This window comes from Parasteatoda tepidariorum, chromosome 8, assembly GCF_982258835.1.
Source record: "Parasteatoda tepidariorum strain Cologne lab strain chromosome 8, Ptep-v5.0, whole genome shotgun sequence".
Classification (NCBI taxonomy): Eukaryota; Metazoa; Arthropoda; class Arachnida; order Araneae; family Theridiidae; genus Parasteatoda; species Parasteatoda tepidariorum.
Genome location: NC_141762.1, coordinates 33565989 through 33585086, shown reverse-complemented (window position 1 = coordinate 33585086; position 19098 = coordinate 33565989). Strand labels below are relative to the sequence as shown.

At 26.6% G+C, this 19098-nt stretch overlaps 1 protein-coding gene across 1 annotated transcript in view; it reads right to left on the bottom strand.

Moving 5' to 3' along the window:
* LOC107454014 (mitochondrial enolase superfamily member 1) overlaps positions 1-18415 on the bottom strand; it is a 33368-nt gene extending 14953 nt beyond the window's left edge. Inside the window, exons 1-7 of the mRNA XM_043046463.3 lie at positions 18275-18415; positions 15641-15743; positions 13938-14053; positions 5981-6094; positions 3253-3293; positions 3131-3162; positions 850-888 (exon numbers count right to left, since the gene is read on the bottom strand). Of these exons, the coding sequence (XP_042902397.2) occupies positions 850-888; positions 3131-3162; positions 3253-3293; positions 5981-6094; positions 13938-14053; positions 15641-15743; positions 18275-18355 (526 nt within the window). The 5' untranslated portion in view covers positions 18356-18415. The remainder of the gene's footprint in view (positions 1-849; positions 889-3130; positions 3163-3252; positions 3294-5980; positions 6095-13937; positions 14054-15640; positions 15744-18274) is intronic.
* Positions 18416-19098: the final 683 nt, after the last annotated feature.

The window sequence follows — 19098 nt, the reverse complement described above, 5'->3', positions numbered from 1 at the left end:
TTGCATTCCTGAATCTCTTCAATTGTAACAAAAATTAACAATTAGCATGTATTTTACTATATTCATTTTATTATATAGTCACGTCAGGTAATAAAATTAAATAATTGTATTTATCTAGTATGAAGAAAAAAAGTTTGGCGCATAACATCATACAAACGTAAACGATATCATAATATTAGCAATTTTATTATTTTTGCGCAAAATGAAGAACTCCGCTTCGAATAATTATTCCGCACAAATAATAATTCCGCTCAAAAAGAATAATTCAGTTTTCCGATAAAACATTTGAACTGTTTTGAACCACAATATTATTTAAAGTTGTACAGTAACTAAAGTGGTAAGTTGAATTATACATGATCCATAATCCTTCATGAATTTCAATTACTCGATAGTTTTTCAACCAGAACTGAATCAAGGCTTAGTTTAAAACCATACTAATTTTAAAGTTGTAAAAAAAGTATGGTTCGGGTACCAATATTACGATTCAACGTTGAACCGTTATTTCAAGAGTTCGAAAGTTTTTCTGAATTGAATTATCTACCAAATTATTATTATTTTTATTTATTATCTAATACCACAATGTTGATATCAATTATAATAGGGCTTAAGTTCTTTGCCATATAACATTAAGATTACTTATTCTGTATAAATATTATGAAAAAACTATGTAAATAAAAGGGGTTGCATGTCATGTATAACAGCTATATATATTACAACTACATACATAATAAATAACTATATATAATAGCTGCATACATAATAACTACAGATAATAGTTGCATACATAATAACTATTTATAATAGATTCATAACTTGTACAACTCATTGAAGAAAATGTCTATTTTATACCTCTTTCCTTTTTTCCATTTTCTTTGCTTTTTAAATATTCTACAAAATAAAAAATATCGTGAATAAATGCTGATGCAATTTAAGAAAAATAAAAACAAATGGCTAAAATCATCTAGATTCGAACTCTAATCTTCTAGACAGTAAAATAGTTCAGGAAGACGCTCCAAAAGTTAGGGTTTTTTTTTTTAATAAACTTAAGTATTTCCGTACAAAAAATAACTACAGTTTTATGGAATTTCTCTAACATAAAACGATGCAAAAGTTTTATCATAGCATAATAAATTTCTGGAACATAAAATCTTATTAGCTTAATAACATCATAAAGATTTTTTTTAAATGATGTACAAAATGCCTTGGAGCTTTATTTCTTAAATAAAATTGTTCGCAAAACTTCATTATTTTTTTTGTTCATATTTAATTGTGAATGATAAAGAAGAAATAGAATTTTCAAATGATATTTCGTCTTTCAAATTTTATTTCAGTTTATTAAGTCGTAAAAAAGTTTTCATAATTCCTATTTGACAAAAAAGAACGGGGAATAACTATTCGTAACTACTTCGACAAATCTTTAAGGAATTACATTTTCAGTAGCAAAGTTTATAAAGTTAAAACGCATTTAACCTTCTAGGTTTAATGTAGTGAACTGTTCTGAAATAATATACCAAGTATAAGACCCGCACTATTCAGCTTCACCAAGGATATTGAATTCCCTTTTTAAATATTTTAAACAGTAATAATAACTTATTTATATAATATTGTTAATAAAAAAATCATACAATCGCATATGTTGCATATTTGATCAATCTCAAAAGCTAAAATGCATAACATATCTTAAAACCCAGTTAAGCATTTAGAATTTTAGAATCTATAAATTTGAATTTATATAAATACTTTTATTGATTTTGGGTTAAAATAATTTCATTCTAGAAATAATTCTTTATATTATTACTACATTATCATTATTATACTATATTAATTATCATAATCATTATTATAATATTTATTATTATGATTATTTTATTATAATGATTATTATTACTATAATAATTATCGTAATTATTATTATTATAGTCTTCGTTTACATAATCATTTTTATTATAATGATTATTATGATAATTATCATTTTAATCACTATTGTAATCGTTATTATAATATTTATTATTATGATTAATGTTATTATAATTATTATTATTATACTCCTTATCATCATCATCATCATTACTATTATTATTCATTAATTTTGATAAGAAACCTTAACTATTTGTTTCTGTAATTTATTTGAGGTTGTCAAAAATAATGATGATCATTATTAATTAATTTTTAAGAATATTTCATTTCTTAATTTCTTATTTAATTAAATTACATTATTACATTACGAGAAGTAAACACATTATTGAAAATGTAAATGCAAAATATTTTATGTTACTAACATTTACATTTACCGTGCACCTTATTAAAGGTAAATTTAAAATATCTATATTGTTATTAAACGGGATAGGTAAAATATCTTATTTTGGTAAAAAAAAAAAAAAAAAAAAAAAAATATGATTTTTTAAAAAATTTAACATGGAGTAGTTTTTTTTTCTATTGGAGTCACTCGAAAATGTTAATTAATAAGACTTTGGAAAATAATAATTTCGCGAAAAAAGTTTCCCAGCTCGAGTTGAAACACAAGGTCGAAAACAATCTACAATTTTTAATGTTATTATAATTATTATTATTATACTCCTTATCATCATCATCATCATTACTATTATTATTCATTAATTTTGATAAGAAACCTTAACTATTTGTTTCTGTAATTTATTTGAGGTTGTCAAAAATAATGATGATCATTATTAATTAATTTTTAAGAATATTTCATTTCTTAATTTCTTATTTAATTAAATTACATTATTACATTACGAGAAGTAAACACATTATTGAAAATGTAAATGCAAAATATTTTATATTACTAACATTTACATTTACCGTGTACCTTATTAAAGGTAAATTTAAAATATCCCTTATTGTTATTAAACGGTATAGGTAAAATATCTTATTTTGGTAAAAAAAAAAAAAAATTATGATTTTTTAAAACTTTTAACATGGAGTAGTTTTTTTTTCTATTGGAGTCACTCGAAAATGTTAATTAATAAGACTTTGGAAAATAATAATTTCGCAAAAAAAGTTTCCCAGCTCGAGTTGAAACACAAGGTCGAAAACAATCTACAATTTTTTTTTCTGACAACCGCCATTACTTAAATAAGTAAACATGAAAATAAATCTTTAATATACTCACTTACAGCTTCCTCTTTTGTAATCACGTCAGTACTAAAAGAAATATATAAGTTCAGAAAGTTTGAAGTGGAAGTTAATGATGAAGTTATTGACCAAAATTATATTTTAATACTTAGCACTAACATGTAACGAAAATCTATGGTAGAGACGAGTTTTTCTGGCTCCTAAAAAAAAAATGTTGCAATGAACATCGCATTGAAGAATGAGCAATTTCTTTGAATAAAGTAATCTTTAACATAATTCCAAGGCTCCTTTAGTTTAAATGTTAAAATATAAAGTTCTTTAACTACTATAAAACATTTTAAATTTTATTTAAACTATCAGAACACATACACTGTTAGAATTTTCATTCAAAAATTACGGTAAAATAACCGGTAAAGGTATGTCCACAATTAGCTGTAAAGTTTACGGTACAAAAATTTTTTCACCTTTCCGGATCGTTTAAACTAATTAGTTATCGTTTACAACTAATATGGTGAAAAGACAATGAAAACAAAAATATTCCTTTTTTAACCATTTACGTCTAGCATGCTTTCAAGCTCATAAAAAGTAAATTTAACTAGATATTGGAGCTTGGCTTTTCGTTAGGTAATGTGCATTAGAGGTAGGTTGCGGATGAGTTGTGTTTTACCAAATGAACATCGGAATGTTTTTTTATCAATTATCTGGATGTTTCACCTATCGTAAGAGATAAGAAATACTTGACAATTTGTGTTTAGAAAGTTTTTGGTACTGATATCTTTGCATGAATGAAATTATCGTATTCTAATAGTCCAGGGTCACAAATTCAGGAGTGCAGGACACTGAAAACTCTTCATGTGTTGAAAGAAGAGAGGAAATATTGTGATGCCAAGGAACGAAGTGAATTCATTAAGTGAGCGCAGTTGGCTTATTTAACCGGCTATTTAACCGTATTATGTGAAATTAGGTAATAAGCGGTTTTTCTAACAGTAAACTGTTTGAATACCATCTTATTTATAGTTATTTTACTGTTTTGTTTGAATATAGTAAAATAACAATTAAATAAATAGTTATTTAACCATTTATTCAGAGGAATTTCTAACAGTGTGGTTTAAACTAAATATTTCATACAGTTGCATTATTTAAAATAGTTCTTTATAGATAGAATTAAGTTGAAAGAGATTTAAATTGTTTATTGTAAATTAAAAAGTTTATTATTAGCACAGTTTATTAGAAGAACACAGTAGCGGCATCTTAGTGGATATAAGAAAGCAAGCTTTAGAATATCTAAATGTCCCGCAACATCAAGAAATTATATTGTAAAAATTTCCGAATCAAATTAAGGTATGAAGTACTGGCACTTTGGGTACATTATCCGTAAAATCAGATTTACCGTAAAATCCACTTTTACCGTGAAATATTATAGCGTTATTATACAACAATATTTATGTAATTAAAGTAGATTCAGTGATTTTACGGTAATCATTACTGTAAAAATAGCAGTGTTAAATTTTTTTTGTTCAGTCTTGTGCTCCGTTAAAATAAGGATTTTACTGTAAAAAGTACCAGCACCTCGAGTACAGATACTTTTACCGTAACTTGATCCGGGATTTTTTATAGTGTATTCAGAAGAAAAAAAAAATTTTATTTAAAACCGTTTCCTATAAAATCGTACAGACAATCGTCAAAGATATGTTCTTAACAACCGACAATAGCATGTTCTTAATTAAAAAATTTAAGTCTTTTTTAAAATGACGATTATCATTGTGATCCCTTAAAATCTTTAATTTATTGCAAGCGTATAGAAAAGCAAGCATGCAAAAATGCCAACTTGAAAACGGTAGTCTATTTTTTATATTCTTATACAAAAAATTTTCTTATTTAAAAAATTCCGGATCAAATAACGGGAAAAAATGCCGGCAGTTTGGGTACATCATCCAAAACATCCATTTTACCTTAAAATATAATTTATAATGCAATTCTTTCTACTGTAATTATTATTATAAAAATAAAATTACAGTATTATCAGGTTTTCTGTTCCGTAACATGTTCCAGTAAAAATTAATTTTATGGTAAGTTAAAGATTGTAAGGAAAATGGATTTTATGGCACCCTGAGTGTCGATACTTCTTACCGTCAGTTGATCCTGAATTTTTAACAGAGTATTCGCGATACAAATATCATAACAAACTTATCTCAAAACAAGTTTAAACTTCAAACCCAACTTTTCGTGATTGACTATAAATGCTCGTATTTGATAGAAGATAGAATAATTACAGTCACTCGCGTAAAATCAAGAGCCCGGAATCAGAATTTACATCTGCAGCTCTAATTTTATGAATCCAACTTTATCTCAGACCTCAACGCAATCAGGGAACAGATATTAGGTTGTAAAAATTCAGCTTAATCAAATATGAATGTTGCAAAATTTGCGAATGTAAAGTCCTTATACATAAAAACTTTTTAAGTTCCTTAAATTTAAATTAATTTTTAAACAATGAAACTAAAACAATCGAATAAATCACTATACAGTTGAACCTGTAACCAAATAACAAAAAAAAGTCTTTACTTTTTGTTCTTTGTTTGTTCGTCTGTCTGTCTGTCTGTCTGGTTGTTTGCTTGTTTGTTTGTTTGTTTGTTTGTTTGTTTGTTTGTTTGTTTGTTTGTTTGTTTTTTAAAAAAAGAAGAAAATTAAGATGAAAAGTAATCTGGCGATGCTGTAATAATCTGCAGCACCCTCTGCTGTGCAGGAGAATTTGTGCTACCGGGATCAAGATTTAGGATTTAAAATAAAAACAGAATTGCAAAAAAACTTAAATAAGTAATGCAACTACGGCGAGAGTAACTTGATGTAATAAAATCAATAATCTAAACATACAAAAATTCTATACCATATCAGCTAGTAATTTCCACAAAGGTTTTCCTTCCTTTCTTGCCCATAAATCCCACAATGCATTGAGAATTGCAGCTGTTGCTAAATGAATTACTCCTTTTTCAGGACCAATCTAAGCAGTAAAAAAATTAAAAATTATTAAAAATTAAAATTAGAAAAAGATATTTTTCCATTAAAAAAGTATATTAAAACAAGGGGAAATTTTAATTATGAATCTGAAAAGAATTTAAGAGAGTAAATTTTAATTTCAGTTCATATATTCATATGATGGCTTACTTACCCTACTGGTCAGAGGTAATGCTATTTAATTCCTACGGATTGCCGTATACAAATTTTGAATCTATGATTTAAATCAATACCGATAACCCCTGCAAAAACCAATACATGCAAATATTTTTTTCCTTTTTATTTAACTTTTTGTTTTTATTTAACTTTTTGCTTTTTTGTTTAACTATTGTTTTTATTAAGAAATATTTAGAAAAAATTAGTTATAATCTATTTCAAATTTCTAAAAGCAATTCGTAAATTTCTGTTCTTTTTTTTTCTATCTATGTAATCTTCATTAAAAATTATTTCAAATTCTTTTTTATTCGTTAGAAACAACAATTTACTCAGAGATATTTTAACCCCTTATTATCTAAATATATTAGTTTCTAATAATTATTTGTCATTTCGCTGTCTATTAAATTGAAAAATAAATTTTTTTTATCGAAAACTAACTTTAACTAAATCTATTTCAAATTTCCAAAATTAACCTGTTCTTTTAATTCAATTCCAGTAAATCACAATTAAAATTCTGCTTTATTCGCAAGTAAATAATAAATTTCCAAAAATTTTTTTAATCTCTAAAAATCTTATAATCTTCCAATATCTAATAAGAAGTTTTCCTTCAGTTGTAGATTATATTGAAGAAAAATAATGTTTTAAACGAAAAATAGTTTTAACGAAATCTATTTCAAGTTATTACCAAAAGTAATTCTTAAATTTCAGTTCTTTTATTCTTATTTTTGTATTTTTAATTGAAATTCTACTGCATTCGTAAATAACCAATCATTTCCCTAAAAATCTTTTAGTCTTTAATAATTTAACAATTCAAGTCTCTAAGAATAAATTATTCTTTAGTTTTCTATTAAATTATGGAAAAGGCATGTTTATAAGGAAAACCAATATTTACTTAACCTATTTCCAATTTCCAAAAAAAGTCCATATCCTTTATTTTTATTTTTATATTCTTAATTAAAATTCTGTTCTATTCGCAGGCAATAAACGTAAAAATATTTTAGTCTTTAATAATCTAAATCGTCTAATATCTAATAACAAATTTTCATTCTCTTGAAATTAAATTATGAAAAAAACGTGTTTTTAAGAAAACTAATTTTAATTCAATTTTTTTTAAATTCCTAACGCGAAGATTTCTAACAGCACGTAGTATTTCCTGCACTAGCGTGTGATTTCAATATTTGCATGGTAGTTTAAATAATTGTTACTAACTACAACAAGAAGCAGTTTTTTCAAATATACTCTATAACAAAAAAATCGACACACCAAGAAGCAATCATCCGATTGCTTAGAAATTTCAGATTACAGTGGTGCATGGCTCGATCAGGCTGGAATGATGCCGACTGGGGACGTCTAGTCTTTAGCGAGGAATCCCGCTTCCAACTGTGTCCTAACGATCATCGAAGACGTTGTTTGGAGACGCAAAGGGCAGAGGGGGGATCCTGCTTTCACTATTGCACGCCACACCGGCCCTCAACAAGGCATTATGATCTGGGGTGCCATTTCCTTTGACAGCCGGACCCCTTTGGTCGTCATTAGAGGTACACTTACTGCACAATGGTACGTCGACGACATCCAAAGACCTGTTTTGCTACCGTTCCTTTTGCAGCGCCCTGGACTGGTTTTTCAGCAGGACAATTGCCAGACCACATACGGCACGTGTTGCTATGAACTGTCTGCAAGCTTGTCAAACTCTTCCTTGGCCTGCCAGATCACCAGATCTCTCTTCCATCGAGCATGTCTGGAATATGATGGGAAGGCGATTGCATCTGCCACGGAATGTTGATAACCTCGTTCGACAATTGGATCGAATTAGGGCAGGAAATACCGCAAGAGACCATCCGGGAGCTTTATCGGTGTATGCCACGCCGTGTGGCAGCTTGTATCCAGGCTAGAGACAGGTCAACACCTTATTGAACTTGTTACTGTAACTCTGCAATAAATTATTCAATTGTTCTGAAATTTTAATCATTTACTATTCTGTACATTGTCTTCCTATCCACCAATTTTTGTTTCAATCGGACCACTCCTTCTTGGTGCGTCGATTTTTTTGTTATAGAGTGTATAATTTTTTACTTTTTCTTTTCTTTCAGATTGAATTATAGAGACAATGCGCTTTTTACAAAAAAATATTTCAGCTAACTTTTAAAAGATTGGTATGTAAGGATTTCAACATTGCGTTAGCTTTTCAAAACCAAGAAGTATTTTTAATACTATGTATTATATTATAAAACACACACACACACACAACATTAATAACAACTAAAAACTAAAGCAACTTCCTAACAAATCGTTTTCTTTTAGTGTTTTGTATGTTCATGTCTATCTTGTTTTTATACGAATTCCATTTAAAAAATTTAAATGTATTTCTAAAGTTTTTTTCTTCATAAAAGTAAAATACTAATTTAACTCAAAATAAGAAAAATGCTTTTCCTCAATAAGTTTCGTTGTCCGTAATCAATAACTCTCTTCCTAAAGTGAATACATTTCTTAAAAAAAAAATTGCATTAAAAATGAAAAAATTTAATTGCTAGCTTTCAAATGACTTTTTATAAAAATTTACAATGACAAACAGAAATATATCATATCCTGAAATAGAATTTGAGGTGTTAAAAGAACAGCTGCATTCCATTTTAAAACAAAGTAAAGCAAATAGAAATTGCTTTTTATAAATAAATAAAAATTTCACAGAAACGTTTCAATACAAAAAAAAACAATCTAATTTGAAATACTTTTTAAGTCTATTTACATTTGCGTAAAACAAATTATCTTTTTAATCCTAAATAATATTTTACATCAAAACCAGATGGCATAGAATGCTAAAAGCAATTACTTCTTTTTTTATTTCTACCAACATAAGAACGAATTTAGTATTAAAATTCAAATGTTTCTTTTACTAGAATCTAAAAACTGAAAACACATATTTACTACTTTTAAATTGAGAAACTTACTTAAAGTTTCTGCATATTCAATGCAATAAGTGGATTAAGTCAAGCCTTAAAAAATTCTATTGAGAAAATTTCTTTTTAGAGAAAAAAAGCTTAAAATTCAGCAAAGAAATATTTTCAAAAATAAAGTAAAGAAAATTTCAATTTTTGGTGAATAAAATTGAGGATATTTATATCGCTTTAATCTCAAAGTATCTCATAAAGATTTTATAAATTTATCCTTTTTGTATAAAATTACTTTTAAAGTGTAATTACTTTTTCTGCCCTCAATTGGTTCAAAAGAAAAGATTTGATAAGGAAAAGATAAGAAGTTTAAGTAAATTACATAAATTATTCCATGTACATTTTTGTTGTTTCTCGCAGTAAATTACTTTAATTTTTTAATATAAAATTTACATTTTGGTTAAAAAATATCTACTTAATAATATTTTGAATTTATGAAAAATAGTATCGAAATAAATTTAATAAGAATGTTCAAACAAAATTTTAATAGCTATAATAACTTTAATAGTTATAATAGCTTTAATAGCTGCAGTAGCTTTTAATATATTATGCATTTTAAAAATTCATATATTTTAAATATTATTCAAGTTTTAATAAACTAAATTGACAATCAAGTTTAAGCATAAAAACTCAAATATGGTAACACAATTAATCACAATAAGTATTGGCCAAATCAAAATTGTTCTTCATTTATCTTTTTTATGCAGGGTATTCTATAATTACCACTTTTAATATGCATTTTTAAAATCTTGAATGAAATCAGTGATAAATAGATTAATGATGAATGAATGATGGGGTTAAGAAATTCAAATTCATCATATGTGGAAATTCATCAGCATATGATGGATTTGAAATTCTTAACCTTCAAATATCGAAAAATGAGTTCCACTTAAGTCGAAAGATTGGTTCACTTAATGTTATTTTTACTTTATAATTATTTAGACACATTTCTTAAACTTATTGATCAAAACAAAGATTGTTTCCATCCATTTATTTTTCACAAACTCATTATTGTACCTTTAAATTATAGAACCTTTTTTTTTTTAGATGAATTTGGATTTCTTCATTCCAAATTGTGAGGATATAAAAAGAACTTCGAAGAACATTTAAATGTAACTAGCAACTGTACAGATAAGAATGTCACATCTTCATTTGAGAACTAAAGAGAGATTGACATGAAGTTAAGTTTAACTTATGAAGAACGTGTAAAAAATTATCCGAGAATCTAGTTTTTAACTAAACAAAACTGTAAGCTAGCAAGCATCACATACGATGGATTTGAATTTCTTAACCTAAAAATATGAGGAGATAAGAAATTGCTCAGGGCAATACTTAAATCTAGTGGCAAGGCAAAAGTAAGGGTCGCATAATGTTACTTTTATTTTTTAGATTTCAACCAAATTTTCAAAAATTCTTTTGGTCCATTTATTTCTTCACTAATTTATTGCTGCTCCAAAAAATTATTAAACGTTTTTTTTAAAATGGATTTTGACTTCTTATCCCGTAAATGTGAAGAGATGCGGACTTCAAATCCAACCACGGGGCAAAAGTTAAATCAGGAAACCGGTCGAAAGATAGGCTGCTTAATGTTATTTTCAGTTATTCTTCAAAATAATTTTTTTTCTTCAAAAATTATTTAATTAATTTCATTTCATCATGCGTCTTTTAAAATTTCTCACCTTATTTTTCTGCAATTTTTACTTTTCAGTTATCATTTTTTGAGAAACATGTTATTATTCTGCAGTTAGAATTACTACATGTATATTTCTCTATTTGAAAAATAAAAACTCATAGAAATAAAATCTCATATTAAAAAATCAAATCTCAAAGCCATAGTCAAGTTACAAAAAGAAAACAAGAAAGAAATTTAAAAAATAAAAAAAGTGGATGTTACAAAAAGTCAAACTGTTCTGCAGTGATTGGACAAAATGACACACCCTAAATAACTATTGACTTAATGATCATATTTTCTTTCACTCATTTCTCTCTGTATCTCTCTATATTCAAAATTAGTTAGCGCCACCACTGTTTTGGATGTTTAAATTTATGTAACATTTTGCTTCTCTGAGAAAAACCATAAGACTTAAAAACTTGAAATGAGTATGATGCGTAGAAGATGTACAGGAAGTACGAGGAAATAAAACAATTCAACACTCGATAATTAATTCGAGGATTACTTAACTGTTGAACTTGCAGCAAAAAAATATCATGCAGGCTAATCTATAGACAACAGAAATGCAACTACAGAATAGAAATTTGACGTGCTGAAAGGGCCATATTTGTTTATAACCTTTTTTTATGAAAAGTATTGCAACTTTAAGTGGTTTTTTGGCAAATTTCGTCATGCGTTTTTTTTTTTTTTTTTTTTCTTTACGCTACATTATGTTTTTAGTGCTAAAACATTAGAACTTAAAAACTTAAAGTTACGAAATCGAGCGAATTGGTAGGATGAAAATCTGATCATTAGATCTCGAATTACGAAAGTGTATTGAAAAATGAACAAAGAGAACGATGAAGAGAACGATGAACAAGAGAACGAGAATTATAAACTATTGGACGTTTTCAATAAAAAAAATACTATAATTGGCCAATGTACAGTCCGCTGAAATACAACTACCATGTTTAAATTTAACGTGCTGAAAGGATCTTTCTTATTTATGAACTTAACGCAAATGTTTTTCTAAATTCCAATTTGCTCGGAAGTAATTTTAAACGCTTTATACCGGAATTTTATGTCAGCATTTTTACTTTTAAAACGATTATTTATCCATTGCGGAAAACAAATTGATCTTCATTTTATAGGCTTGCGATTGACTTGATGCTGAAATTAACAAAAAAAATTAATAAAGAAAAATAAAAAATAAAAATAAGAAGAGTGAGATTAAATATCGCCAAATATAAATTCTAACATTAATATCAAAATTTTTAAAAATATTAAAGGCTCAAAACAGATAAGAACCGTTTTCAATTTGAACTGTTGAAATAATATAATATATAATAATATAATATCGCTATATGCCATTATAGAATAAAATTATTTCGAATTTATTTTTCCTTATTGTTTTACGCAGTATAATAAAAAATTCCTCCGATTATAATAAATAAGAAAATTATATTTGAAGTTTTAATGATTTTTCAGACACCAACACGAGCGCCCTTCTGAATATTTTTTTCCAAGATCATTATTTTAAAAGAATTCATAATACCATTCATACTTCATTCCTTTTCTGATTTTACCTTTTCTGAACTGACATTTTTTAAGAAAACGCAAACGATCGCTTGATATATGGTGTCGCCATCTAACAAATAAAAATGAAATAAACATCTACGAAAATGATGGTCGAAAAGTTAAAGAACTTGAAGTGTAAAAACGGGTAGTTTATAAATTAATTTATCACCTTTTTTTTTCTTTTTCTCTCAAATTAAAATAACTTCCTAAATATTTTTTTTTTAAAAAGTAAAGCATTTTTGATGTTATAGACAGTTTTTTCAATACCGTTTAAGACTTATTTATCTGCACTAAAACTAATCTTTTCATACGTTCAGTCAAATGATCATGTTAGCAATGTATTAAGTAAAGGAAGGTGGACCACAATGGTTATTGTTTAATCCTAAAAACAACTCTAAGTACTAACATATATAATTAATTAGTAAGTTCTTAGTCATTAAATTATTTATTAAAGACCGATTAATTATGTAAAAAGAAATCTATAATTAAACTGACAAATAGCAAGTAATTAAACATATACTTAATTATTAAATCATACGTAAATGAATTTACTATTAAATGAACATTTGAGCAATTAATAATCATTGAATAATCGATATTATAATTAAGATTGCCACCTCAGATCCTTAGGAAGAGAAGAGAGAGAAAACGGCTGGTTCGAATGTGGCCAATAAGTCTTTCATTTTTTTATAATATGCTTACATGAATTTGTAAGCATATTACAGCGACTGCTTCTCATTTCCTCAAACAGAAGTTTGTGTTCCGTATAAATCAAACAACTTAGAACTGAAATATTTATTCGAAACACCTTTAAAACATATAAATAGAGCACAAAGAAAAAAATAAACACTTTGATTAACTTTTGATCTAATGATCGGATTTTTAAGTATACTAGAATTCACTTTTTACGGTTTCGCAGCCTAACCCTAAATATGCTAATTAACTTGTGCATTTTAAATTATAAAATCAGACTTTGAAACTTATTTTCTCTGAATAAGCATATCTTTTATTCAATTTGGTTTCTTAACCCTCAAAATATGGAGAAGCGGACATGGGAAATTGTCGCAATCTGCAAAACAGTTTAGTTTAAGCATCACAAAGAAGTCACATTTTTAAATTTTTAATTTTCATGAACTAAATTACAGATTTCCTCCAGATTTTGGCTTTTAAAAATTAAACTAAGATTTCTAAAAATTCGTATATTATAAAATCCAAATTTTTTTAGATCATTATTAAAATAAATAATATATAATAATAAATAATATGTAATATAAATAATATAATAAAATAATAATAAATATTTATAAATTTATAAATAATTATTATTCTCATGGAATCCTCTTAGATTAAACACATTTTATAATCTTGCGCAAAAAAATAATTTTTTCTTAGCTTTATTATTTTGGAAAAAATTATAATCATCACTGAAAAACTTTTAGTCTTGTAGTATAAGAAAAACATTTTTGTTTAGTATACAAAATTATTTTTAAACATACCCATCTCAATTGAGAGTCACTAGTTAATTCTCGCCAAAATCCAGCAAAATTATCAAAGATACTCAGTATATTTCTTCCAATGACTATTGGAGATAAAGCTTTTATTGCTGCTACAACTGTAATTTGAAAACATATTTAAGTAATTAATATAAAGAGTTAACAAAAATAAAAATTTAAAAATTTCTTTTTTTTCGGAATTCTAATATGCAAGGTGATTTAGAAGTAGTAATTGGAAGCTTTTGAAACTTTGTTAACGCAAAGCTTATGAACGGAATTACAATAATCCTCTCACATTGACATTAAAAGGTTTCGAGAAAAAATAGAAAAAAAGTTCTAAAAAATAAAAATCATAGAAAAAAATATGGAATAAATATCAATAATTTTAATCCAAAAAAATTTCAAAATTCATGAAATAATTAAAATTATTCTTATTTTGCATTAAAATTAACTTCTTTTTTGTTTAACTTTACAGCTGTTAAGTGAGGAATTGATAGTTTTTTTTAATCATGTTATGTTAAAAAGTATCAAATTGCATATATTATAGACATCGTATTAATAAAGTCAGTTTATTTTTATTATTATTATTTCATTTTGCCACCAACATTGTACAGTTAATCCATATAACAGATGCGCTTTGTCTTTTAATCGATTCAGCATTTCACCCTCTTTTAAAAAAGAATCTAAAAGTGTTCCCTCTTGCAAAAACATTTTTATGACATTATATTCTTTTAAATTTCATTTTTTCACTGATATTGAGCAGTTAATCCACACATCAAATGCGGAAAGACATTTTTTTTAATTTCATTTTTTCTATTCATTTTCATTTTTTAATTTAACCGACATTGAATAGTTATAGCTACATTAAACATAGTTCTAAAATCAAACTTCGTGGATATTTTAAAAAATGTTTCCTTGCATTTAAATAAGAAAAATATTAAGAAAGGGGAAAATATCGTAGTACATTCCTATACAACAGCGAAGAAGGAAGGGTCAGACATGGAACAAGTCTTCTACACACAGGTAGCGTATTCGAGCGTTGTGATCATCAATAGGATAGCAGTACGAGGATAGCAGTAGGACTCTTACCAATCCTGGACATTATCAGACTATTATAAATATTTTATATCAGCAGTGTGAGCTGGTCTGAAGTCGGTCATGTACGAAATTTGAGCCCAGGTCAGAAGCAAGAGATCTATCCCCCTTTTGGAATTTATTTTTCTTCTAATGCTCACCCGATTGACACGCGTCATTCAGATATCAGTAGGGCAGATTTGTTAGCCACTCTTTCAGGTGCATCATATTAAGTGTGCCAACCACCCACAGTAAGGACAGATAGTACAGGGAATGAAAGAACATTCATGCCTTCTCCGGAATTGGAACCGAGGATGAGATTTCAGAAGAGAGGTCAGCTCCCTGACCAATACACAGTACGGTCGGCTTTGGCAAAATTCAGTTTCGCTGCAAATTTCTTTTCAATTTTACCCATTAGAAATCCTTTATGTATTTCCTTCTCTCCAATCTCATGCTACAACAAAAAAGTTCAAATGCTTTTTTTCTCTGTATAATTTTAATCATTTATAGAACTTTTTACATGTCTACGTTCTTTTTCCGCAAAACAACGCTTCGATTAAGATTAAGTTTCTAAAAAACTACAACTTATTACAATTCATTTTATTGCATGTAAAATGTAATAAATTACTAACCAACATCCGTTCCTCTTCCACAAGTAAAAGTAAGTCCATAACCTTTATTTCCATCTGATGTTAATAATATAACATAAGCACAAGAATAGTCAGGATCTACGTGCTGAAAATAAAGTATTATTATAATTTACAGTAAAAAGTATTATAATTATTAGATTTTAATGCTAATAGAAAATAAATGTTAATGCTCGAATTAAATTAAATTAAAAAATAAATAATGAATTCTACACACAGGGAAAGCTGCAAAAGAATGTCATTAACAGTTAATGGTGGAAAAAAATTTGTGGGCATCTGAATTAAGTTATATGAAAATTCCAGCAAAACGTTTATATTTAATCAGCGAGAAAGGCATATTTTTCTCTGCTTGTCGTATAATGGACAAAACAAGAAATTAAGCAGAATTCTCGGAAGCAATCTGCAGCAATTTAATTTCTGTGCAGCCTCAAAGCAGTCTAACAGAAATTATTGTTGTAAAATGTCAGCTTAATCTAACCTATAACGCAAATATAAGGTTCTTAAAAATATAAGAACTTATATCTTTTTTTTAAATTAAGTTGAATTTTATTCTATGATACTAAAAAATCGAATAAATACCAATACAGATAAGCCTGTAATGAACTACTAGTCAACTTTTTATTTTATGCGGTAACGTAGCTAACAGTTAACCGAGCTTGATGCCAAAATGCAAATATTTTCCTCATCCAGACCAAAGAATATAGAGGAAAGAATATAGAGAGAAAGAATATAGAATTTGTCCAGACCTCGTCTTTCCTCTGATTATAAGCAAAAACCAGTTCTGAATTGTACAAAGAGGTTTTTCTCTTCCTCATCACAGAGTTCGCAGACGAAACAGTTAAGATGTTCTGTCTCATTCTAGTTGTGTATTAAGTAAAAAAAAAAAAATAAATTTTTGTTCTTTGTGGTGTTTTTTCAATTCATACTTTTAATTTTTATTCGAAACAAATTTAGAGATGTTTCTCGTTCTTTTTTTTTTTTTTTTTTTTTTCAAAAAAAAGGTGTCTTAGCAATTTTTCTTCGTTTGCTTATTTGCTTTTTAAAAGTTTAAAAAAAAAGAAATTAAAAAAAGAAAATATTCTGCAAATGCTGTAATAATCTACTAGAGGAAAACCTTCTGCATCCGCATAAGTGCAAAGAATTTATGCGGATACAGAGTACGCATGTAATACTGTTTTGTTAATCGATCTCTGAATAAGATTAACTAACCCCAATTTTAAGCTAGGATTAATCAAAAATCACTATATAGTTATGAATAATTCCATATATTTGGCTAATAGCAGGAGATTGTGCTCTACTACATAAGGTGAATGGCTGGCAGAATTCAGCTACGTGCCTTTTATTTATTATCTTATGAACATAGGCTCGTAGGCTTTGGAAAAAATTCAGATTTCTAGTTAATTCAGATGCTAAGTTCAGATTTAAGTTCAGATGCTAAGTTCAGATTTAAGGTCAGATGCTAAGTTCAGATTTAAGGTCAGATGTTAAGTTTAAATTTGCATTAGAATATTCTGAGCGTTGGTGGGAATCAATACGTAATCACAAGGAGGCACCCAGCATGAATACATGCAGGGTGATCCCTGGTGAAGTTCTGTTATACATTCATTTTAATTTCACTTTTTTTTAGTTTCATTTCTTTTAATTTCATTTTTTTTTATTTATTTCATTTTAATATTATTTTATAACTTTTAATTGTGGTCAAAGAAAAATTTCGGACATATGTTGATTTAGTATTTTCCTAAGTTTAACTTAGAGTTCAATTCACAATTCAGTTTTTTGTTTTTTGTTTTTTCTTTTTGTTTGCTTTTTTCATTTGTTTATTACAACTTCATTTAGTGTTTTATTTAGAAACTATTTTAATACTGTTATTTTCGCTATCGTGGAAATTTCTTAAATAGAAAATTTTAAATCATTTCACTACAATTTATGCTTTTTTAAAAAAAAATAAAAAATAAAAATAACTTTTTTTTTTACATTTTATAGAGAAAATTGTCATCCGTTATCCCAATTTAGACAGACGGTAATTTATTACAGTTAACAAAAACATAAATTAATTATAAATCATGCAATTTCATTCCTTCAGAAATTTCTTCTACTGAAATAAATGCATTACTATAAAAAGCATTATTTTGGCATTTCGTTAGCGATTCTTTGACAGTGTAGAATTTACACAGTTGTGACCTTAATACTTGTCACTCACACTTATTACGAAACAAATCGTTATCTACAAATGGGAAGAAATCCTAATAAATCGCTTTAAAACACATCACTCTAAATAGGTAGATATAAATTTTTGAGAATTAAGTATTTATATCCATTTATTAAGAGACAAAACACTATATCTACTTATTCAGACAAAAATTACACACAGAATTTAAAATCAATCTTCTAAATGACAATGAATTAAAAAATATTAGACTAAAGCAAGAAACCTTCAAGTTATTGCTTCACCATTCATGCAAGAACGTTCACATTTGTTTACATAGCACAAAGTATACCCTATCCTTCTTTTATGACAAAAATTATCACTTCTTATTTCTTGAAGTTGTTACAGTAAGTTTTATTATACTTTAAAGATATATTATAATAAAAATTAATTTTTATTTATTTCAAACATACCATAGCATCCGAACCATCTCCTTGTAAAGAAGTTGGAAATCGAACATCTTTTACATCAAGGCTTACGATTGTAGCAGCCATTTTTCCCTATATGTTAATATTCAATAAATGGTGATAAAAAATTCTTGATAAATACCAAATTTTATCATAGCATAAAGTGCTACCATCTGACGACGGTTTAGTATTTTAGATACACTAAATGTTGAAATTATCTATCTTACCTGCTCAATGTAAAAAAGCATCTTCTTTTTAAAGTATTATATAATGTGGATATGCAATCGATATTTTGTGTGAAGTTAATTTTTAATTCCATTGAAGTAGTAATAAAGTTGTTAAATTTTTGGAATGATGAATTTTAAAAGAGTATTTTAACGTTTCAAAACATTTAAATTTTATTTCAAATCATGTAAAATTTTTGAATAGTTTCAAAGTTTCAGAATAGAATTTTATAATAGTTTTGAATATATATATATCTGCAATCATCTCAAGCGATTAGTTTTAATTTCCCGCAAACTATTATTTTAAATTTACTTCAAATGATTATTTTTAATTTACTGCAAACGATTGTTTTTAAAAGATTATTTTCTCTGTTTTATATTAGTATTATAGATTTCATCATTTGTTTAAATTTTATTCCTGTTAACTTTGGTATCATTCAAATTCGTAAATAAAAATTAAAATGAGCGTCATTTTTTAAAGATTATTTTTAAATCGTTCGTAAAGTATACTAAATAAATGATTTAAAGGGACTAAAATCTCATCGTATTTTCCTTAGAATAATTAAATTAATCAAAAAAAGTAATGTGATTTTAATTGAAAATAAT